The sequence below is a fragment of the Eubalaena glacialis genome, chromosome 4, assembly GCF_028564815.1.
Source record: "Eubalaena glacialis isolate mEubGla1 chromosome 4, mEubGla1.1.hap2.+ XY, whole genome shotgun sequence".
In the NCBI taxonomy this organism is placed as follows: Eukaryota; Metazoa; Chordata; class Mammalia; order Artiodactyla; family Balaenidae; genus Eubalaena; species Eubalaena glacialis.
In genome coordinates this window covers 31,847,739-31,872,342 of record NC_083719.1, presented here as the reverse complement: position 1 = coordinate 31,872,342, position 24,604 = coordinate 31,847,739, and the positions used below count along the sequence as shown (strand labels likewise).

Genomic DNA, 24,604 nt, shown 5'->3' with positions numbered 1-24,604 from the left:
TGTATTCCACAAATTAAATGCAATCCCATAGGCTGCCATTTTTCCCCCAGGCAGTGTCTTCTTCCTTGATCACTGCAGGTGAGCTACTAAGTACCCTTCAAGGCTCTGTTCAAATATCACTTCCTGGTGGCTTTTTCTGATCTTCTTAGGCTCACTTGGTCCCTCATTGAAGGGGCCACAGGCTCTGTGATAGATCCCTCTAGTCTAACACAGGGTCTTATGGTTACCCCTCCTCATCTGTCCTGCCACCTCTCTGCCAACTGCTCCAGGCCAGGGGCCTTGTTATATATCCACCTCTGTGGTCCTAACACTTTACCACGTTGCATTGTATCGAGGAGGCATTTAAAAGTGATTCACTTGGATCGAAGTTAAGGTGCTTCTCTTGTATGTCTTGTGGAGTTAACTCAAGGGCACTAAATGCTGATGCTGTAAAGAGGAGTAGACTCTATAGCCCATTTCCTTTAACACTGAAGTGTCCAAGTAGAGTGGACATTTTAGTATCTGCTTCTTGGAACAAGGGAAGAGCAGTGGGTTCTTTCCAACCCACAAATAACACTAGTTAGGGAAGGGCTTTTTCAGAGGCATGACATGGGCCTGGGATAGGTTAGAAAACTGACCCTAGACCATATCTGGGAAGAAGCTGTCATTGCTTAATTTGAAGGAACAAAATGAAAGCCTTGATTACCAATTTTTCCCTTCAAGGTGATGTCATGTTATAATACTAAACTTTTCATTACAACAGAAGTGAGTTTAATTTTTGTTGAGTCAGTTTTCAATCTGAATATTTACCAATTTTGAAAATGTGGATTTTCTGTAACCTTTTTAAAATTAGTTTTGGAAATTTCAAAGTGAGTTATTATAAATTTGATATTTCTAAAATATTCATAGTAATATGTACTTAGGAACGTTTACTGGTTGTGTTCATCTTATAGATCAGTTTCGACCAGGTGTAAGATATAATTTTTTTGTGTACGGGTGCAGAAATCAAGGATATCAATTACTACGTTCTATAATTGGATATGTAGAAGAATTGGGTAAGTTAAATGGGTAAGTTTTCTTAGAGTTCAAGGTAATATGAGAAATTATAAAACAACATCAGTTTTAAGATTGAATTCTAAAAATAGATTGAATTGAGATGTTTATTAGTTCAAGGAAGAAAAATAATTTGTATGATAACTGTAAAATTATTTATCATTACTTATTTTTCATTTGTTTAATGTTTATGTTTCATAATTTTACTGTTGTCATTAAGAAAATTAAATCTTAATTTGGATGTCAAAAATACTTAATTTACACTTATACAAAGTTTTAAAACTATTAACTTATTCAAGACTATCAGTAAAGAGGGGAAATATGAGTAAAGCCTATTCTAGTAGCCATTTAAAGATTTTGCATAGGTTACCTCCCTAGATATGTTTTATGTCTGAAAGTTGTAAGTTCTACCTTTGTATCTTCATAGCAAAAGTGCTTGTGATAATATCTGTGAAAGTTTATGATTAAATAAAGTTCTCATTACAAGTTTAGCTATTTTTGAGGCTAGAAATCTCATTAAACCTTAATGTCTTGCTCTGTATTAGTAAACCCTCCTTTAGCTATTGACTTTTTTCCTTTTACAGCTCCAGTTGTTGCACCAAATTTTACTGTTGAGGATACGTCTGCAGATTCGATATTAGTGAAATGGGAAGAAATTCCTGTGGAAGAGCTTAGAGGCTTTTTAAGAGGGTATTTATTTTACTTTGAAAAAGGAGAGAGAGACACATCTAAGATGAGGGTTTTGGAATCAGGTAAGTAAATTACTAGAATAAGTATACTGTTTCTTAGAAGTTCTTTATTAACTACAAAAAAAAAAAAAAGGAGGAAAGAAAAAAAAGAAGTAAAGGAGCTACTGAGTAGTTTATACAGATTTCCAGAACGCTCTGAAAAATAAGGAAGTGAAAATGCAGTCATTTGATGAATATGAGATTTTTAAGATTTTATTATGTGATCAATGGCATGTAGTCTTTCAGAAATCATTTAAATCATTTATTCTGAGGCCTTTGTGAGCCCCCCAGGACAGAGAGCATCTCTTTCTAATCTTGCATGATCCATAACATAGCATCTTATGAAGGTTACTTTAAAAAAAAAAAAAAAGGTCTTCCTGTACTTACACTAATGGAGGAGAAAACTCAGGAACCTAAAGAATGGCTTCAGAGTCTCCTTTTATCTGACAAAGATTCATCCACACAGTTAGCCACGACCTTAATGAGCTAGGAAACTTAATTGACTTGATTGGGGATGTGTGTATCTATTAAATCTTAAAAAGTACGGTCAGTCCTTGACAAGTGGTAAGTGTATGTCCACAGACCTTTGAGAATCCTCAAATTTACAAATACAGAAATGTTTGTGCAGACTTTTGGCTTTAAACCCTAAATTACATTTCTGTTGGAAGTCAGATGCTTTTTATTCATGGCTGAACAACACAAGCTTATCATCTCTTCAATTTGAGAGCTTTTATTTTCCTTAATGACCTTTCCTTGGAAAGAAACCATTTTAATTATAATATTTAATGCCTGACAAGTAGAGAACAACAACGCCACAGGGAGATGCTGACCAACTGGGCATTAGCTTAGTCACGTCCCGAGAGCAGCTGCGTAAACATGAGCCTCCCCCAGACCACTAAGTTCTGCATTTCCTGAACCTTCAAAGTTGAGGGAAACCCTAAATATCAGATTCTGCAAACATCCAGACTCTAGTGTAATTTCCCTCAGGTGCTCAGAAATTTTACACTTGAACCAGTTAAAATTCTAACATGTAGACTTCTAGTTAGGGTGGATTGGTCACTAAAGTTAGAGCAAAATAGAGAAAAAACAACAACACTGCATAAAGCCACAAAGACACAGAGAACTGGAGAGGCACAAAAGAGGATTTGGAAACGCTGGGTGTGGAAGTGGGCCAAGTGACCTAGAGGAGTGGAGGGCGGGCAGTCTAGGTGGACAGTTGGGCATCAGTAAGAAGTAATTTGGTTCATCCTGCAGCGCCAGAAGTGGAGGCCAATGGTTAGGATGAATCTGGGCTGAACAGCGGGAGTTGATTGTAAGTCTGTAAGAAGCAGTTAGAACCCCCAAGTCCTACACCAGCTTCATGTAGCTCATGTGAGTGCTCTCTCCCCTGCATGAGAACAAGAGGTTTATTCTGGACCAGAGAGCTTCCAGACAAGGGACGCTGTAGCAAACCGTGTGACTCTCCCTCTTCCTCCTTCCCACTTGCTTAATAGGACATCATCAGCTAGGCCTGTTTTCTGGGCAGGAGATGAGAGGATTAGAGTAAGTGGTTTCTGAGGAAAGACATAAAAGATGCTGATATTTGGGGGATTATCCCAATGAAAAGCCAGGAACCCACCTGGTCATTCCTCATCCATGATATAAGTGAAGCCCACCCACCAGTAAACCCCACCTATGTACACCAGGCTTCCAGTGAGCCTTTTAGTGGCTCACTCTCGAACATGACAAGCAGCCAGGGATAACCAGATGATTGAGAAAGCTTCTAACCTGAAAGACAGACACCAGGAGAAGCCAGAGGAAATGGATGCAATGTGGGAAAACAGAGAAATTTAAAACAAAACTATCCTTGGACAGTTGACGTATACTGTATTTACTGAAAAGACATGTTGTTATAAAAAGGAACAAACAGAAGACAGTTAAGAATTCCTTAGAATTAAAAATGTGATCAAAGAAATTTTTAAGGAATTAAATACAAGTGGAGAAATTAAATGTAAAATGGGGAAATTCTTCTGAAAATGAGACAAAGGCAAAGGAGAAGACTTGGAGGTAAAAGATTAGAAAGTTGGAGTTTGAGTCAAAGACCTGCACTGTCCTCCTTTATAAGAGTTCTGTTAAGAGAGAAGAGTGGAATGGAGAGAAGGAAATTATCAAAGTAATAGCACAAGAAAAAATTTTCCCAAAACTGAAAGACCTCAGTATATACAGTAAAAGGTGCCATTAAACACACAGTAAAATAAATAGAGAAAAAGATCTATGCTGAAGTATGTCACCATGAATTTTCAGAGCACCTGATATATAAAGAAAAAATCCTAGAAACAATCAGAAAAGCATCTCTTGTGCAAGGATCAAGAATAAGAATGGTAGCAGGCCTCTCAACAATGTACCAGATACTAGAAGATATCACAGCTACATCTTCAAACTACTGAGTGAAAATTATTTTCAACCTAAAATTCTGTACTCAGCCAATCTATCTACAGATATAGTAGTATCTGTACTACTATCTGTGAGTGTAGAATGAAGAAATTTTTAGACATGGAAGGCTGCACATATTACTTCCCCCATGTATCCCTTCTCCAGAAGCTCCCAGAAGAGTGTGTGTCAATCCGAGGAAATAGTGGGGCAGGGACTTCTAGGATGAGAGCACCTAGAAGACTTCCAGTGCAGAGCAGACGCCTCAGGAAGCAGCTTGGGGGGAGTGGGCAGCAGTTGGGGGAAGTGGCGGCACTGGGGTGTTGTTGTTTTGGACCACATGGAAACTTGTATGGAATATTCATTCAAGGGTGTTGGACGAATCAGTAATTGGTACATTAAGCAAATAAGGAAGAAAAGCAGTTATAACAACAGAAAAATAAGAAAGGAAACATGATCATACCGAGCAGTTTGTCTTAGTAGTGATTTGTATTTATATGATCATTACAATGTGAACACTGAAGTTACCAAATTTTTTGATGTTTCTCTATGAATGATGTGGGCTCGAGGGGAGAAGGGGTAGCGGTTGTGTGTTAGAACTAATGTCTAATATTTAAAAATCAAGCACTGCCAATTTAAGTTTATTTCAAAATATGGAAGTCAGTACCCAAAGAGACCGGTAACTTGAGTTTGAAGTGATTGTTCGTGGTGGGGAAAGATGCTGGCAGGGGACTGCTACTTTTTGTTTTTAGCCGTATAGTACGATTTAGTTTTAAGCTATTAAACTGCATTCTTTTGGTTAAAATTTTAAAAATAATTTAATAATTTAAACAGTTCTCCACATTTCCTTTCAAAATGGTTCAAAGGCGTCCTCTCTCATCTCTCATTTGAGAACTCAGATGCACTGCCTCGTTTCCTGCGTGGTTTGGAGCGATCTCTGTTGATTTATGATCTTGCTTCCTTGAGTTTCTCACTTGACTCACAGGCATGATCAGCCCGAGTGACAGTGTCCCTGCCCCAGTGGGTTTTGGTTGCGGTGGGTTTTCATGCTCTTAGTAACAGAAAAAGAAGAGACTTTTATTGATTGCCTGCTATAGGCCAGGTATTATTCTAGAGAATGTGCACGAAAACTTCACAGAGCCCTGAGAGCTAAGTCGTGATATTCTATTTCATGGTTAGAGAAACTCAGGTTCAGAGGCGTTTAAATAATAGTTACAGGTAACATAGCTACTACCTGGCAGAGGTAGAACTTGAACATGGCTCTGGCTGGCTCCATGGGCCTTGGCCCTGGAGGTGACCAGCATTCAGACTCATTTAAAAAGGGTGTGAATGTGACAGGTTTGAGTAAAACCATGTGATTAAAATGGTATAGAGATCAGTAATAATCTTCTTCACTTTAAAAATAGGTCGTTCTGACATAAAGGTTAAGAATATTACCGACATATCCCAGAAGACACTGAGAATTGCTGATCTTCAAGGTAAAACAAGTTACCATCTGGTCTTGCGAGCCTATACAGATGGAGGAATGGGGCCAGAGAAGAGCATGTTTGTGGTGACGAAGGAAAATTGTAAGTTAAATGTTGTCATCGAGTTGCTTTCCAAACTTAAGTGCATTGTGTTTCTAGTGATTTTTGTTTGTATAGGAACGCCCCTTTTTAAAATTTCACATTTTGTTACACTTTTATAGTGTGTAGAGGGCAGTATTGAAAGGCCATGAGATGACTTCATATTTATTCTTACCAGTTATTGCCTAATGCGTACTTAAGAAAGTAATGAATTAAGGGTACCTCTGAAGTCTAGAGTTCTAAATTCATGTTGAACTTATATAACGGTCAACTGGTTTAAAATTTTTTTACCCGAAATATTCTGTGATTTTTGACATATCCAGGGACGAGTGTAAGAAATAGCCTTAAAAAAAAGCATAAAGCACAACGCTCATAAATTTGAGATGGAAAGTAGAGAAGAGTGATGGACTTGACTAGCTTGTCAACAGCAGAGAACTTTCATTTGATCACGGGCTTATTCTCTAGCCCTGGGCTGGAGTTCATACATGCCCTTAAATAAAGGACCATGTGGAGATGGTTCTCAGCTGGGGGTGATTTTTCCTCCTAGGGGACAGTTGGCAGTGTCTGGTGACATTTTTGGTTGGTGCTACTGGTCTCTGGTCATTAGAAGCCCAAGGATGCTGTTAAACTTCCTACAATGCATGTGATAGCCTCCTCCCTGCAGAACACACAGGAAAGAAATATCTGCCCTAAAATGTCAGTAGTGCCAAGGTAGAGAAACGCTGCTCTGAAGAATTTAAGTGTTAGTATAAAAATTATTACAGTACTTTTTAAGGTTATATTTTAATAGTTTTTCAGTTTCCCTGGAGCAGTTTGGATTTTTTCTTCAAATAATCTACTGACTTAAATATCTGATAATGCGAATTTATTCTCTAGTTCATACTAAAAATGTTGATTTTAATATCTGCAATATTCTCTTTTCAGCTGTGGGATTGATTATTGCCATTCTCATCCCAGTGGCAGTGGCTGTCATCGTCGGAGTGGTAACGAGTATCCTTTGCTATCGGAAACGAGAATGGTAATGGTTTACTCTTGCTGTTTTGTCCTTAAGGGCATGATTATTTAGTTTATGTGTTAAAAAATAAGTACAACTTTTTGGTGGAAACAAGGTAGTAAAAAATATTTGTATTGGTCAGAATTAATATTGGAATTAATATTAGGAAAGAACATGGCACATTATTTAAAGATTTTAAAATTAACAAAGTGAAAGTGTAAAATTTTTCCCTACTGTATTTACTAATTAAAGTAATAGCAGTTGTACTAAAAAAATATTTACAGGCATAAATAGGTCAATAGCTATATGCAAGATTAAATGTAGCTTAATGATTGAGGTATCACTTGTCCTGGTGACCTATTTAGAAACTCTGGTCATTTATTCATTTATTCAACAAATAAGAATGACCCCTCCCATGTGAAGGGGGACATACTGGTGAACAAAATAAGAATGGTCATTAGAATTATAGGATAGTGGGGAGGATGGACGTGAAACCCATAAGCATTTAATATATGGGTACAGATTGTGAGTGGGTGCTAGGAAGGGCACGGGCGGCATGAGGAGAATAGCGGGCAATCACGTCACAGGAGGTGGTCAGGCATCCCTGTGGAAGTTCCACTGCAGCAGGGTCCCGAAGGGGAAGGAGAGGGAGAGAATGTGCCAGGCAGAGAGAATAGATTCTGTGAGGGCCCAGAAACTGGAAAGAGCTTGATCTTCTGGAGAAAGTGAGAAGTGTGTGTCTGGGTGCAGCAGCCGAGGGAGTGGTGTGAGCTGAGTGAGGTGAGGTAGGGTAAGCGCGGGGCTCGGGAGAGAGTGCCTCGTGGTCAGCCAGCAGGAGCTGTCCTGGGCTGGGCTTGTGGCACCTGGCTATGTTCATGCATAGACTGTCCTCACTGGCCTTAGAAATGCCGTCATTCATGATAAAGAAGAGAATGTACTCTAGCAATCCTGGCTTATAAATCAAAATAGTAATAGTTTAGAACTGTAGAATACCCTGTTTGGTAACCATATTCTCATTACCCAAAATCACATTTAAAAAATGATTTCAATACAAAAAAAAAAGATAAAGTTAGGAGATAGTTTAGAAGTTAGAGCATTTCGGACTTACATTAACAACATTTCTTTTTCCTGCAGGAATTTCAAATAATAAAGGTTTTTTAACAGCTATAAATGTGATAGGGCACTAAGCAAATTTCATTTTTGTTTGTGTTTAGTTTTTGCTCAAGATTAATAGCCTTCCTTTTTCTGATAATCCAGAGCCTGTTTTGAGCAGTAGAGAACTACGTAATGCGAACATGTTCCCAAGTAGTTGACTGTGCTGAATCCAGTCTGCAGTATGAATATTTTGGTTATGAGTAATGCCCGTATTTGACTTTTGACTTGATAGCACAATCACCATTTTAATTCTTTGCTCTCCATTTCCATAAGATACATAAGATACTGTAGTTCTAGTAATAGAAGTACTGTTTCTGCTTTTCAGATAGGAACCTCTCAGTGCATTGTATTGAAAGCTCTAGTGACTGATCACGCTGAAAATGATCTTCCATTTTTATCTCAGATATTCATTAGAGTATTCATATGAAACGTCAGAATAAGCCTGATAACTTATTAACTTATTTATTGTCTAATTGATAATCTTATCATTATTAAATGTACTTAATCATCTTTATTTAAAGGATTAAAGAAACCTTCTACCCTGATATTCCAAATCCAGAAAATTGTAAAGCTTTACAGTTTCAAAAGAGTGTCTGTGAGGTAATCCTTTATTTTCTTATGTTTACCTTTGAAGTACTGACTTCCTTTTTTTAGTTTTTTGTGAAAAGTTTTTAACATGTCAGTGTCATCCAAAGTAAAATGTATTGAGAAAATAGCAGTGCTTGAACATCTGCTCAACTTCTAAAATTATTCATTTTAAATTGTTTGTACATGGTCTTTTTTTCACTACTATTAAGACCAAGGAAAATACTGATATGTAGAAAAGAAAGTAGCTTTGCTCTAGTATGCACTACAGAATAGTAGAGACAGATTTTTATAAGCAGCTGTGAAAAACACTATAAAATAATGCTTCTTTTTGTAGGAGAGGCATTGCAGCAGCTTTTTGTGGCATCCTAATCCCTGTTTTAAAACTTATTTCTAGGGAAACAGTGCTCTTAAAACATTGGAAATGAATCCTTGTACCCCAAATAATGTCGAGGTTCTGGAAACTCGATCAACAGTTCCTAAAATAGAAGATACAGAAATAATTTCTCCAGTAGCTGAGCGTCCAGAAGATAGCACTGATGCGCAACCGGAAAACCATGTGGTTGTGTCATATTGTCCACCGGTCATTGAGGAAGAGATAGTGAACCCAGGAGCGGATGAAGCCGGAGGGGCCTCACAAGTCATTTACATTGACATTCAGTCCATGTACCAGCCTCAGGCAAAACCAGAGGAAGAACCAGAAAACGACCTTGTAGGGGGGACAGGCTATAAGCCACAAATGCACCTCCTCGTTACTTCTACTGTAGAAGATCTGGCTGCAGATGATGATTTAGACAAAACTGCAGGTTACAGACCTCAGGCAAATGTAAATACTTGGAACTTAGTATCTCCAGACTCACCTAGGTCCACAGACAGCAACAGTGAAATTGTCTCTTTTGGAAGTCCATGCTCCATTAACTCCCGACAATTTTTGATTCCTCCTAAAGATGAAGATTCTCCTAAATCTAATGGAGGAGGCTGGTCCTTCACAAACTTTTTTCAGAACAAACCAAACGATTAACAGTGTCTCCCTGTCACTTCAGTCTACCATCTCAATAAGCTCCTGTTGCCGGGTCAGCACTGGGCACCTTGGAGGGATCCTGTGAAGTGTTGCTAGTGAGGTGGACTTCACTCATGCAAGTTACACTGAAAGTGTTAATGTGCTTTTAATGTGGTCTCAAAGCCAAAGTACAATAACTCAGAAATTCAGTCCACACAACTCACAATTTGGAGCTATTTGTGATTCGAGCCAAAGAATTCTAACATTGCTTTACCTTTAGGAAGCATTTCAATAACGGATACTGCCTGGTCCATACGTGCAAAACAAATCCCACAGCAACTGTATTCTGTTCTGTTGTTCATCAGGTTTTCTCATGCATATACCTTATGGAATTGTAAGCAGATTTGCAGGCAAGGGAGAAAAATGTCAGAGTAACAGATGATGTTTATTTGCCTGACATTTGTTCCATTCTAGATGAAAAACAAGCACAGATTTTAAAACTTTTAACATTATTCTCTATCCACCGCATTTAAGAAAATTAATATAATTTTTAATGTATCAACAGCAACACCTATTTAGTGTTTTGTTTGATAAAGTATGTTGATTTCTGTGCCTACTGTATAATGGTTATCAAACAGTTTTCTCAGGGGTACAAACTTGGAAAACGAGCATGACACTGACCAGCTCAAATCAGAATCATGTTTTCTTGCTTTGGAAGATTTTTCACACTGTTCCATTATTTTTTAGCTTTTATGCTAGCTTCCCTTATTAGGTTGCCCTAATATTTAAAACTAAATGTCTAGGACTATAGATCTTAAGTTTAAAAAAAAAATTCATTGTTTTGTTTTTTGGTGACAGTGTCAGCTTTATAAATATATGAGCAAATTCAATATTCCTCATAAGCATGTAATTCCAGTGACTTACTATTTGAGACGACTACTAAGCAATATCTGGCGGCATTAGCCGTCTGTATAGTTCGGATTGGCCTCAGTCCCTCCTGAGAAGACCATGCTTTGAGCCCCGGTTGCCCAGGCAGTGACGATCTCTGACACCTTCTAGCAGGTGTTCCTCCTCATTGTGCATCTTAGCAGTTCCTCCCTCTTAAAGGGTCATCAGTCCAGACTATCTGATTCAGTCCTCAGATTTTTACATGTAAAACTAAAAAGATAATGCGTCTTACAGGGACAGTTACTCAAGGGCTATTTTATGTGGAATGTCATAAGACGGCTTTGAATCCGTGGGCATACCCGTATTAAAGGTGCAGCAGTTGCTCTGGGCGTCGTCCAGAGTTGTGTCCTCGCAGCATCCTCTGCCCACCGCTGGTTTTCATTAAGTGATGTCTAGAATGAATGTGGTTCTTAGAAAAGCAAACTGAAAATCTAAAAAGTGTATATTTTCCCTGCCCTCAGGTTGTCTATGTATTTTGAGTTAAGGCCAAAGTACTTGAAAATTTGGAAGATCTAAAGAAGTCAAGATATGCCTTTTTTTTTTTTTTTATCATCTGAGGTTCTGTAATGTGTTTGCACATAATCAGTTATTTTTTTTCTAGCCCATAATGTATCGTTGTAAAAACCATGTTGTGGAAAAAAGCCACAATAAGTGTGACAAGGGAGAAAGTCTGTTTAGGTACTCTGTTTATGAATCCTGATTTTAATTGCTAGGATTCAGTTAAATTCCTGAGCTTCTTGATATATGAACATGTGGAGTGAAATACAATTAATTATGTATACAAATAGTGTAGTAAAACTACATAATAGCTCACAGAAATTTTCAACAATGAAAATTATATCAAACCAGAGCCACCTGTAAACAGTTCGCTCTGTCTTCTCATTTCTCCTGTTGGGCTCCTTCCCTTTGCTTCCACTCCAGACACTCAGACCTGGGCCTGCCTTCTCTCCCTGCAGAAGCTTGTCGTTACCACACCCTTCTTGCCCCCAACTCATGCCTTTTTCCCCATCAAAACTCACCAGTCGTGTACCTCCTCTCTTTAGGATAAGTGTTGGCCAAGGTAGAAGTTTACTGATCTAAACTCCACTAACCTGAGGTAACGGGAAAAGGCCAGAAGAGATTGTTTGATCTCCGCCATTAATGCATATGCGTTTCAACTGTGACCATCTGTATCCAGAGCCCTGTCTAACCTACATTATGACTCATTTGTTTGGCTAATGGTGAATATCACCGGGGCTCTTGAGTCCTATCACTCCATCCAAGACTTCACAGCTTTTTCTGCATGAAAAAGATTCAGAGTGCAGCTCACCTCTCCCCTGCCTCTGGAGATCCATACGCCGGATCACTGGGTTAATGAGAAGCAGAGTATCGCTCTGTTAGTCTGGGCAGGCTCCTTATAACCTGTGATATGCTTAGAAGAGTGTGGTTTAGGTCTGAGGTCAAAACAGTTTTCCTTATCTTTTCCCGTTGAATTGAGGATAGCCAGACCTGCTCTGCAGATGGGAAGGGATTACTTCCCAACCCCTGCCCCACCTGGGCACATGGGGACAGGGCGAGGGGAGGGAGCTGGGGAGAGAGAAAACACCCTCTGTCACATATCTCTGGTTGCTTGTGGCACTGGAGACCCTGGTAAACGTGCACTGTTTGTCAGTGCCAGGACCATGCACACGGGTGACAGGTGGTCTAATAGGGCCTTTCTCTGTCCAGTCACATTAGCTCCTCTTTCTGGGGGAGGGCTAACCAAAGGCTGCTTAGAAGGGGAGGCTAGATGTGTTCCCTCCAGCACTTCCTGACTGGGAGAATAGTTGGGAAACCCCTCTTTCCTGCCAAAGTTTCCAACTAGAGCCCAATCATTGGTTAGAAAATTCTAAATGTCTGAAGCAGAAGTATATCCCATTATGTCTTGATTAGTGCTGTGTAAAGGATACATTTTCACATCTCCTACAAGCCAGTTAACTTATCAGCCAGTTTCAGATCAAGCTTCCCTTGTGAGGAATGGAGATTCTGGTGGTCATTCTGACTGCATTTCTCTTGTGAGTGGCCATCTTAAATAAACAATATTTAACATAAAAGTATTCTTGGAAGACTTAGCTAGGCTTTTGACATTAGACAGACCTTGTAAATTATGTATTGCGTGGATTAGCATCCATATACAATTGAAGTCTTCAGTGTGCTGAACCTGTAGAAGCCTCGATTTGACATTATGGCCCGAGTATCTGGATAGTTGAATTGGGTGTTTATGTGCTTAGGTGATAGAGGTGCTTTGTTCCTGCAGCTTAGACACAGAGGCAGCCATTCACGGAAAAGTTTCAGCCTCATTTTCCATACCAGCATTGCTTTCATGGTTCACGGATCTGAAGGATTGCATTTAGAACATCTACTCCTCTTGCACTCTCGGAAACTGTGGTAAAAGTCACATTCTTCAACCTTCATGCAACTTGTATTCTTGTTGGAAATTAGTCCTGTAATTTCTTAATTGTCTTCATACCGTCCAAATTTAAAGAACGTTACAGGCCTTTCTGTATTTGAATAATTAGATGTAGTTTAGTGGAGACTAGGGAACACTTTCTTCCAAAAGGAATTTGGAATCAATTTTATGATAGCTTGAAATGAAAGTACTCCCTAACCTGTCAATATGCAGAAAATGTTATGTCAAGTTGTTCTACTGCTCAGGCACATAACCAGATAAAACTTATTTTTTCTATTTAATTTTTACTGTTTTCTGTTTTGAACCATGTTAAAATTTGTATATCTTTTATAAAATGCCTTTTTATCCTTATTTTGAAAGTATAAAATTGGGCATCTCAGAAGTCAAATGTAGGATCATTAGCTAATCAGTGGAAGTTCAGTCAATTTTTTATTGACTGAGTTCCATCCCAGAATGTGCAGATTCAACAGAGTTTTCCTGAAAGGTGGTATGTGTCAAGATCTAGCTTGTGTAGGTCTGAGACCATTGGCTTGAAGATTCAAATCTACTCTAGAAGTGACTCCACAGTTTGAGTGAAAACTTGAGAAAGACTCATGCAGAAGCATCACTAGATATCTTATTCCAACCTAATTTTAAGTGTTCACAGTATCTTTTTATTTGATGGGTACACAACGTGGGACATGTTTGTACCAACCAAGTGTTTCTAGTACATCAACAGCACATTGATGTGTGAGCTTAACTGACTAGGATAAGCACTCATTCTCCTGATAAACTCTTTCTTCAAAGCATTATTTTAAACTGGTATTTCCTGCTGAAACAACGTTTCATGGTAGCATGCCCATCTTTATTTTTTATATCCAGGAGAAAATCTTTCACAAAAGAAAATAAGTTGTGACTAAACTTACTGGAAATGCAGCTTTTAGACATGACCTTAGAATATCATTGTTAATGGCTTGTTTTGAATTTGGTCTATTTATACCTCCATGGATTCTGTACCAGGGCTATTAATATTTAAACCTCTTATTTCAATAGGGTGGTGAGATTTTTATTCCTTTTCAGTTAGTACTTTTGTCTTAACTATTACATGATCATATTCATGCTAATTATAATACAAAAGAACTATTTTTAATGCTGATAATGGATTAAAGAACAACATTCTGTTCATTGAAATGTCAGGCTTTATTGTATATGGTAAAATTTCAGGGAATGTGATTTGAATATATCCAAACCCTTATAATTATGATACTGAGTTATGACAGGATTCTATTAATTTTAACCGTGGGTAGCATTTGTTTCTTCCTCTATTAAGAATGTTAATATTTTGGATTATACGTGTCCATGTTATCAAGAGAATTTACCTGTGCAAGACAAATTCTAACTGTGCAACATTTTTATGAAAATGAAAAGTGATGTTTTTAAGAGGGAAACCCTCTGAATTTTTTTTCCTATGTGCAGGTGCCTAGTTGAAGAAACGTAGAAACAATAAATTCAAAAGCTCTTAAATACTAACCAAATACAAAACAGTAATAACTTATGTTACTTTTTGGTTGCTATAACTGAATACCCTAAAAACTGAGAGATGTGAATGGGGGGAAAAAAATGAATGTTTAATTGCTAAAGAATTGGTTTTTATTACATTTACATATATCTTCTAAGATTGCCTTTGCAGTAGCCAATCAGAACTTTAAAACAAACAAAAAAACTAACAATATAGACCTTATGCTGCACTTAAGCCAAAAATACTTCGTATACCTGATTGAATGGATCACTTAAATGTATTGAATTTCCTTATACATTTAAAATGTACTTCCCTTAAGAATTACTCCATTTTAAATGGGTAACTTTCAATTTCTGAACTTACTATTTTTCCTCAGCATTCCGGTGGTATATTATAAAAGATCGGAAGATTTCTAGGTGGTAATGCAATTTTAATTAAAAAACATGGACAAGTTAACTGTTAGGTTTAACCTTAACATTAGTATTTTTGTAGTTGATCGTAGAAAACAGTACTGAATAATGATTTTCATAAAATTTTTTTTTCAAATACTCTGTCCCCAGTTTGATTTTCAGTACTTTTTCCTATTATTTATGATATATCCTTCAATTTAATTTTTTCCTTCCAACATAATGTTTCAGAAAAATGTGAATACGTTATGAATACAACACACAAAAAGAAACCCTATTCCATTCACTGTTGTGGAAGGGTAGGTATTACATGATACCCTGGGATTGGGATTTGTTTTATCTAATTATTTTCTCCAAAAGGAGCAAGGCGTTTTCTTACATTTCAATTCAGAATTGCTTGAAAAAGATTGGCCTGGATAGAGAGACATCCTAAATTTGAGATGGTGCCACCTTAAGGTATGTCCAAAGGTAAAGTCATTTTAGAACACTCAGTTTTCCTAGTAGGAGTGTGTTACCTTTCTTTCTCTTTCATTAGCTGGCCACAAGTCAGAGGTCCTTATAATGCTAGGAAGTTACCATTTTTTACTTTCAAAATTGCATTATAGTGAATTACTGTTTACAAAATACACATACTGTGAACAGATATGTTTTTGTCTTTTATAAGGTTGTTTGTAGAATGAGTGTTTTTTTAAAGGGGATGTTATATGTTAAATATTTTCAGTTTTTTATAAATACTAGTAACTGTTTACTAATTTTTGTTTGGTCAGGTGCAAATGTAGCTGAAAGATAGGGAGAAACTGCAAATCCAGAACTGTTTCATTTTTCATTTCTTGAAATGTTACCACTACAGACTGTTTTTTTTAATCTGAATGATCAGTTGTGATGTTCTGTACCTAAAATCGTGCTTAATCATATCAGGAAACATTTAAATATACATATGCAGGAAGCAAACTATAGATTGCAGTATATTTGTGTGATATTCAGTCTGATTCACAAAAGTCCGAGTTTAATACGGAATAAAACAACTCCACTTACAGAGACGACAACTGAAGTATTTTCTACCTTATGAAAATTTGGAGATTATGTTGCTGTTAGAAGGAAAAATTTGGACATTTTATATCATTGTATAATTTCAGAATTTAGTTTCCATATCTTTTGGGAGACATGGTTAATAGCAAGAACATAGAATATAAGTAACCTATTACTAAGACACCTTAAATGTAAAACTAGTATGCTTGGCTGTTAACTCTAAAGATGTTACTTATGTTTGTTTTTAAAACATGCATGTATTTAACAATTTTATCATAGTATTGTCATGGAAAAAATAAATATATTTTCTTACAACTTACACTGACAGATCTGGGCATTATTTTGGGTTTTTTTTTTCCTCCTATTTTAAGCACTTAGGAGAAGTGGCTCCTGCTTTGTTGTTGTTAATACTTTCGGTTCTGTCTCATAAGAATTATAGTGGTTATGAAGCAATCACATAGGGCTCTGACTAAATTTTTAATATTTTAATATATTGCTATGCCATTGATATAACCTTCCATAAGTTTTCTTAAATCTATATTCTATTTACCAGACAGGTTACCATAAAATAATCAGATAGTGGGGAGCCAACATTATAAAACACATACTAAATAAATACTGGTCCTTAAAGTATGGTTTTTAATTTTTTTCCTCTGAGGATAACCTAAACATTTCTTGAAATTCTAGAAATATATCAAAATTTTATTATCAACTTTTTGAATTTGGAAATAGAGTCATTGATTCAGCAAAACCTCAGTAATTTTAAAGGATGAAGTGATCTTAAATAGAATTTCATAAGGGGAGAAGTTAAGTCTTCAGTCTTCTGTAGCCTACGCTCACCCAGAGTAACAACTGATGTATTAATGAAGAAACTGTAGACACCAATTTTAAATTAACTGTGAAACACATGTTAGTATTTAAGTACTATTTAAGAGCTCGTACATGTGGTCTGTCCTTTACGGAGACCTCAGTGCATATCTAGTTTCCCAGATGGTGAGTTCTTGAGCCAAAATGTATAGCACCATCAACCCCAGGAAGTTTGAAAGGATCAAAAGGAGAGGAATGATGTAGTTATTAGGGGAAAGCAAAATAGAGGTGTATGAGTAATGTTTTTCATGTATGGTATTCAACATTACACTAAAATGTTAGCGTACAAACAAGTTCATTACAAAAGGCCTGTGTAAGAATTGGTTTTCAGTGGCCTATAAATTTGATCCATTACCCTTCCCCCGGAGTGACTAATAATAGAATTGAATTAAAAGTACTTATTCAGTCTGCAAGAACCAATGAAGTTGAAGTAACAAGAGATGTCTTAAACTGATTTGGGATTAAACCCGAGATGATTTTTATCCCAGAGTAATTACTTTCAGATTAAAGAAACAAGAAAAGCTTTTAAGGATGATTTTGATAGAAACTGTTAAGTGGGAATCATGTTAAAATGAGTACAACTGCTGTGCATGGAGCTCATAATTACCCATCCCTACACGTTTGCAAGATGAGAAAGAATTTCAAGTCTCAGCTGACATTGAAACCTTTTCCCCCTCCTGTCCCCAGCCAACTTGATCTCGGCCGCAGAGCTGGGTCTTCACTCTGGACTCAGCCTTCAGAAGCAGGGTGGGTCTGGTTCTCTTCCTGGCACTAGAGGCCTTGCACACACACCCCACCCACATTTTCCTCGAGTTGATGGAGAGGCGGGGAAGCCTTGAGGAAGCAGAGCATTAACAACACGTGGCCCTTCCTGGCCCCAAATTGCCCAAGGACCAGTGCAGACGACGCACCCTCTTCAGAGATGTACCTGCAGTCTGACTTTCTCAATCACCTTTTGTGGCTCCTTTCCTTTTCTGTGGCTTCTGCAGGTGTCACGCCCCGGGCAGTGGCTGCCTCGTGTGAGCTGCGCAGCCCTGGCTCCCGGCCAGTTTCACCACCACTGACTACCTGGGCGACCCCGGATAAATTCCTCCACCTCTCACCTCAGCTGTGGGTCTTGATAACCTACCTTTGCGCAGTTGTGGGGATGGCGGGTGGCGGACACAACGCTCCCGACAGAACAGATGGCGGGTTGTTACGCGCTCCTCTATCCCTTGAGAAACGTCAGGAGCACCTCGGACTTTCTGACCCGCACCTTAAAGATGTAAATGCCTTAAAACTGGCTTAGATGCACCTTAGGTTAGTGACATCTCTCAGGTACCCAGAGGGGAGTTAGCCAGCAGGAGGCCTGCTAACTAAAGCACGGGATCTCTTCCCACGGGACCCGATGCTGTAGCCTTCACCTTTCTTCACTTGGGTAACTTCTTCCGGTCTCCGTTTAAGCGGTGCTGCTCAGAGTAAGTCTTTCCAGGCTCCTGGGAGCCCCGTCGTCTGCCTTCCCAGCACGCCCACCTCTCCGCGGTCCGATCGGCTTCGTTTGATAGCAGGAGTTGAACGGCTGCATCCACAGAGCTTAGCGTAGTGTCCGCCGCATCACAAGTGCTTGATGAATATTCTTTGAATAATTGCGCCTTGAAAGAAAAAGCAGTTTAATATGTTTCCCTAGATATTAGAAATGTTATCTTACAGAGAGGTGATACGCCTGTGGAAGAGTCTCCAAGGATGGAAAGACAGGGCAGTCCTCGTGGAGCTGGCATGCCTCGGAAGAGGAAGGAGTCTTCCCAGGTCATCTGGGAGAAGATCCTGCTGTTCATGGTGGATGCTCCAGTATTTGTTGCATGCAGCTACCCTTTGTTCTTCTCAAAGCAGATTTGCCCTCATCCTGTTATCTCTTTGACAGGAGCAGATAGGGGATAAATGGGCTGTATCGGAAGTGACCACAGGTTAGGGCCCTTCTCCCACCCACTGCCCATTTCCCCACCTCCTCCCGCTTTAAAATGTATTTCACCCTCTCTGTCGGGTTCTCTCCATCCTTCCAAGTGACAATTTGCATCACCAAGCGATTCGTTCCTGCCCCCATCTCTCTTTCCACAATCGCATATCTGCTTCTCTAGGAGACAATCCTTGCCCCATCTCCCAGGCATTTACTTGGTGGGCAGGTGCCCTGGTACTTGCTGCAGGCTGCACTGGGCTATAGTCTCCTACTCCACCCAGAACTGACACATACCTCTTCTCTACACCCGAAACTCTCAGGCCAGACGTCCCCAAAGAGCTGGACCCGTGGTTTCAGGCTCCTCCAAGTCTACAGCCTTACATTCAGAGAGAAGAGGGCGCCCTTCCTCCCGGCTGCCAGGGAGGACTCTGGTTGGCCCGGCCTGTGTCACGTGTCCATCGCTGGTCCAGTCGTGTGGCCCAACAGAAGTTCTATTCAAGGGCCACTTCCGCAAGTACCACATAGTTAGAGTTGGAAGAGGACCAGTCCCCCAAAAGAAGGGAGGTGATATTCTGAGTGGACTGAACAATAAATCAGCACTATAGACTCACTGAAGAAAAGCTAGAGAAGAGATAAAAGGAAAAAGAAAAAAAATCCCTCAACCTTCTCATGCAGCATTAGCTATTTTTAACGTTTTACTTTTTGGCCTTTCAGCCATTTTTCTATGTGAATGTGTATGTATATATATATTTACACATATTTTCATATGTTTGTACCTGTATGCATATAAATAAAATTATATTGTATATTCCATTTTGGAACTTGATTCTTTTATATAACATTTTGAAAATCTTTGAATATCAATAGGATATTTTATGGCATTATTCTTTCATGGATATATAAGGTTCCAAAGTATAGACGAATTCTTTAAATTCAGCATTCTGGACATTTGTACTGTTCACACTTTTCATTAAATAATGGATGACTTTATAACTCAGATGAAGCTGTTTGGCACTGATTTTTTTCAGCATTAAGAAGCCACACTTGAATTCACACTAGGTGCCACTGGCCCGTGATGCTGTCATATGTGGTTTTCACCACTGAGCGACTAGTGGAGATTTTGACCTAATGCAGAGTTCTACTGCTTACATGCCGTTTCCTCTAAGATGATGGGGCGGCCAGCAGGAGCTTGGAGCAGGGGCTGCTCAGGGCTCATCCACTGAATTCCAAGCTGGGCCCCTAGTCATTGGTGACAGTTCCAGGACCCAGGGGAAACAGGATTTTGCAATATTTATTGATATAAGGAGAAATTTTAAAAGACTGCCATGCTCTCTGGGAATAGAAGTTCTCTCATCCTGGGAGTCTTGGTTTGGCTCATGGTTTGGGGAAGTAGCAGACTGGGGCACGTTCTTCGGATGGGACAGCACATGACGTAAAGTGCACTTGAAGGAAACAAAGCAGGTCTCTGGTGAAGTACGGTCTGGAGGTGGGAGAGACTGGGGTCAGAGGTGAAGAGGGTTGGCGGAGGCGGATTCTCAGATGGTCCCTGGGACTCCTGGGCCTGGCTCTACACACCTGGTACAATCCCACCCCCTGGAGTGTGGCCCGGCCTGTGCCTATGACGGGAAGGCACTCCCACAATCAGGTTACTCATCAGTCGACCCTGTGTTAACGAAAAGGGAGGCTGCACAGGGCGGGCCTAACCTCATGAGGAGAGCTCTTACAAGAGAGACTGGGCCTCTCAGAAAGACGGTCTCCTGCTGGCTTTGGGGAAGCAGGTGCCCAGTGGACTTGGAAGAGGGCCCAAGTCTCCAAGGACCCCACAGGCCTGGCCGATGCTGGTTTGAGGAACAGAGACTTCACTGGCCTTTATCTTCTCCCCGGTGCCTCGTCCTGGTTGGTTTGCATACAGTGAGTACCCACGGAGGGGCCGCTCCAGCAGTGCTTGTGAGGATCCAGGAAATCATTTCACATCCCCACCCCATCCTAACAACCCCAAAGCCTCCGAACAAACTCCGAGGACTTCAGGCTTCCAGGCCAGAGGTAGTCATGTGACCGTGAATCAGGCCCCAACCCTGGGCAAATCCTCTGAGGCGCTGGACCAGGAGATCACACAGCTTATTCTATTTCTGAGGCGAATATGTGGCCTGGACAACTATTGGGCACATTTTCTACTCTACTGGACAGTGCCCCCCGTTTCATACCCACCTGCCCACAGTTGCCCTGTGAACCCTAAGGTCTGTGAGAGCAAGGCATGCCTGCCGCCAGGGCTGGGAGTCACCATGCAGCAGGCCTTGTACCCCGATCCTCTCTCCTCCACAGTCCTCTTGTCTGAGGGTCCCTTTACTCTGCCTCTACTTTCCTTCAGCCAATTTCCTAACAGGGCTTTCCATAGCTAATCCTCTGGCCTGGTGCCCGTTGCTTTTGTTTCTAAATGAGCGTAGATGAGCAGATTCCTTGTGCTTCCCTGGCCTTCCTTCTCACAGATATTCCCATCCAAGTCCCCTTTTAGCCAAGTTGGAGGTGCAGCCCTTAGCACCAGGCTGTCCGAGGCGGCCAGAGCCCCAGGCCAGGCCCTTGCTTGAAGGTGGGCAGCTGGGACACGGGGGGAGGCCTTACCACGTGTTCAAAGATCTCTGTGCCTTGGTAAACCTTTTGGATCTTGAGCAAGTCAGAGAGACAAAGAGAGACAACGAGAAAGGCAGCAAACGCAGCCCAAGCGCTGAGACACATAGTTTCTCGCACGTCTTTCCAGGAAAAGGCGAGTGCTCCTGGGAGCCGTGCACTTTCTAGGATAAAGATGTCTTAGCAAGGGCAGGAGGAGGAGGAGAGGCAGGGAGTTTTTTTCTGCTGCCTGCCCTGCTCTTGCTGTTCTCAGCTTGGCCAGGGCCGGGCAAGGGCCCAGGGGAGCACACCACTGCTTGGAAATGGCTTGCAGCAACTCCCCTGAGTGCTGGAGGTTATTTGTGGAGGAGAAGCCAGAGGAGAGAAGGAAAAGACTTTAAGCCCAGATCTCATTGCCTGTCGGGGGCCCTGAATCCCTCTCCGATGGAGTGGCTCTGGTCTCTGCTTTCAGATTTGTTCAACCCGGCGTCCTTGCGATGGGAGAGCTTTGGAAGAAAGCAGACTTGGAGCTGTGATGAGAGCCCAGCAGGCAGACACTAGGGGACTGGCCTCTGCCCAAATCCCCCTCACCCACAAGACTCTCCTGCCAATGACAGCTAACCGGAGGGAGCCCCAGAATGCCCCTGAACAAGCCTCGGGTCCACGGGCCGCTGCATCTGACTGAAGGTTGGGTAAGGGGTAGAAAAGTTCCACAGTGAAGCACCGTGGTTGTGCCCTGTGGTAGGACCAGGAGCAAGTCACTTGGTCTTTCTGGCCGGCTTTTGTCTTTGTGAGTCAAACTGGCCTTGCCCATGTGCTCTGGCTGTCATCAAAGGAGGGCTGTTGCTGAGATCAAATATGTGAACATTCTTTGAACATGAGGTTGAAGTGCAATTACTCACAGGGCCTGTCTCAGCAGCCAGACCATGCTGTAGAACTGGATTAGTCATTTTGCTGAATATAGCCACCTGTAAAATGGAACTTCCTAATGACAGCCTGTCACTTCCACCAGGACGCGCACCAGCTTAAATGCCTTCAGACCTCGTACTCCACGGCCTCCCCAAGGCTGAGGCAGGGCCACTGATATTTCCCTTGTTTGTTTAGTGCGAGCTGTAGAATAATACCCAGTGCTGATGCAGTTGAATGACCCCCCTTTTCCATCTTGGCAAGTAACTATGCAGACTGGGCTGAAAGCAGCACAAATCCCTTACTTTGGATTCTGATCTTGGACTCCGTGCTGGCAGCCCTCGTCCCTCTGGGCTCCTTCTGGATGGTAGTCCTAGAGCTCTTCTTTCCTGCCTTTGACCAGCTAAGCACACACCCTTCTCAGCTAAGGGCCTGGCTGTCTCAGGGCACACACCTTCCCCTCCTCCACCTGCAAGGGCAGCGACTGGGGGTTCCTAGAAGAGACCAGGAAGGCACTGGGAAGCAAGCAGTAAATGCTCCGTCCAAGCCCCTCTCCTCAAGGATGAATCGTCTTTCCATGTGGAGCTGGAATTCTCTGCCTTTATTCTCGCCCTCAGCCAGGCCTCCACAGGCTGCCCCTTGGTGCATCCCTCCCCGGGGAGAGCAGCCTTGGAGGCAGGGGGCTGGCTATCGGAGCTCTGAGAGGGGCTGCGAGCCCCTCCTTCTCGCTCTTCTCTTTCCTTTGGGAGCTCTCTGTGCTAAAAACAAGCTTGCTGAGAATCCTATTTTTCTGGGTGAAAGGTGAAAAATGCAGCACTTCCTCCAAGTGGAAAGCGCTGGGCCCGCCAGCTCCGGGCACATTTCCGAGATCCCTCCTCCCACTCGGGGGAGGAGACAGCTCCTTGCCAGGGGGAGAGGAGAAGAGGTGGGCGGTGGAGGGAGGGAGGGAGGCGAAGAAACCGGAAGGGAAGCACCGGTTACTCAGAAGCCTGGGCTGTGGGCATGTGGAAAGCAGAGGGCCCGTTTGTGTTGGAGGGGCCTGGGGGCTGGACAGGCCTGGGCCCAGAAATGGAAGGCAAAGAAGAGGGCGGGAGACCGGCAGCCGCTCAGAGGTGCCTGAGTCGCAGGGTCACAAGCTGCCGCTCCTCGGGCCCTGGGGCAGCATGGGGACAAAGATGACCCCGCAGACCTTTCTGAGAAAGAGCCCCCAGGCGAGCTTAGAGGAAGCACGTGCCGGTGCGCGAGTCAGTTTTTGTAGGAAAAGCAAGAACATTCCCCTTCTTGACACCACCCCAGCCGTCCTTGCTTAGAACACATGGGAAGTTCTGGAGAATTTCCTCAGATGCTGATTGTGGGACAAAAGCTTTTCAGTAACCCAGGCTTCGTAATATCCTTCCTGGGTGGGACAGGGATGGCGTTAACCTTCGAGCTCCCTGGCTCCTCCTCAAACCTCTTCCTCCAGCCAAGAGCCCAGCCAGCCTTCTCTGACATGCCCCTCCACAGAGCCGCTGCCCAGAAGCCATGGCGCAGATCCCTTCCCCTGCCAGGCCCTCCTCCTCAGAATGACAACACGGCTGCCAGGTACCAGGCAGCAGGTGGACGGAGGGGGGACAGCAGGGTCACAGCAGGCAGGGCTGGAAGAGGCAGATGCTGCTCCCCCTGCTGGGCCCGCGACTGCAACCTCCCAGGCCTCCGCGCAGCCCCAGGGAGCCCACGGATGAACTCCCGTCAGGGGCCACCTCATCCCTGTTGCACCATTTCCTCAACAGCACAGGACTTGCAGTGGTGGATTGGTTGCGCTAATGGCCCTATTTTTCCACCCTCCCTGAATCCATGCCCTGTGCCAGGTGACTTTGCAGTTGCTCTCACAACGGAGATAGAGTCTATTTCTTCATCTCTTGAATGTACGGACTTTGACTAACACAATGTGGCAAAGGTGACATGAGGCAGTTCCAATCCTAGGCTGTAAAACGCCTTAGACCTCAGTTCCGGTGCTCTCACCCTCCTCCATCACCGAGTGAAGGGCATGTCAGGCTAGCTCACGGGTCGCAGCAGGAGGGCGGAGCAGACCCAAGTCACCTCCCCATCCCAGCCAAGGCTACGATAAGCGAGCCACCTTACACATGTGAACAAGTCCCATTGAGACCAGAAGAACCGCCTAGTCAAGCCCGGCCAGGATCAGCAGAAATGCCAAGCTGACCACTCGAGGCATGGAAGCTATCAGCACATCTTGCGGTATGCCACTGGAGTTCTGTGGTTGTTTGTCGTGCAGCATTATTGTGGCAATAGATAGCAGATACACTTAGAGAGGAAACCAGGGGACCCACAAAACCAGGCTGCGTTCTCCTTGGCTCTCCTGCCCATCTGAACCCAGGTCTAATCTCTCAGCTTCAGGACAAAGTTTATATTCTCCCAACCACCTCTGCTACAAACTCATCCCATGTTGCCCGAATTTTGGCCACTGAGAGGCTGAAAGAGCTTGGGATATACTGTCTCTTACCCTGTTCTCCCACGCT

The 24,604-nt window shown here is 42.0% G+C and overlaps 1 protein-coding gene across 4 annotated transcripts in view; it reads left to right on the top strand.

Moving 5' to 3' along the window:
- Window positions 1-13,947, top strand: part of LIFR (LIF receptor subunit alpha) — an 88,925-nt gene extending 74,978 nt beyond the window's left edge. For 3 of the 4 annotated variants that reach the window (XM_061189195.1, XM_061189196.1, XM_061189197.1), the window contains 6 exons: window positions 933-1,034; window positions 1,617-1,784; window positions 5,576-5,737; window positions 6,659-6,752; window positions 8,405-8,483; window positions 8,866-13,947. In XM_061189195.1, the coding sequence (XP_061045178.1) occupies window positions 933-1,034; window positions 1,617-1,784; window positions 5,576-5,737; window positions 6,659-6,752; window positions 8,405-8,483; window positions 8,866-9,489 (1,229 nt within the window). In that variant the 3' untranslated portion in view covers window positions 9,490-13,947. The remainder of the gene's footprint in view (window positions 1-932; window positions 1,035-1,616; window positions 1,785-5,575; window positions 5,738-6,658; window positions 6,753-8,404; window positions 8,484-8,865) is intronic. The other variant, XM_061189198.1, reaches the window with a different exon arrangement.
- The last annotated feature ends 10,657 nt before the right edge of the window (window positions 13,948-24,604 follow it).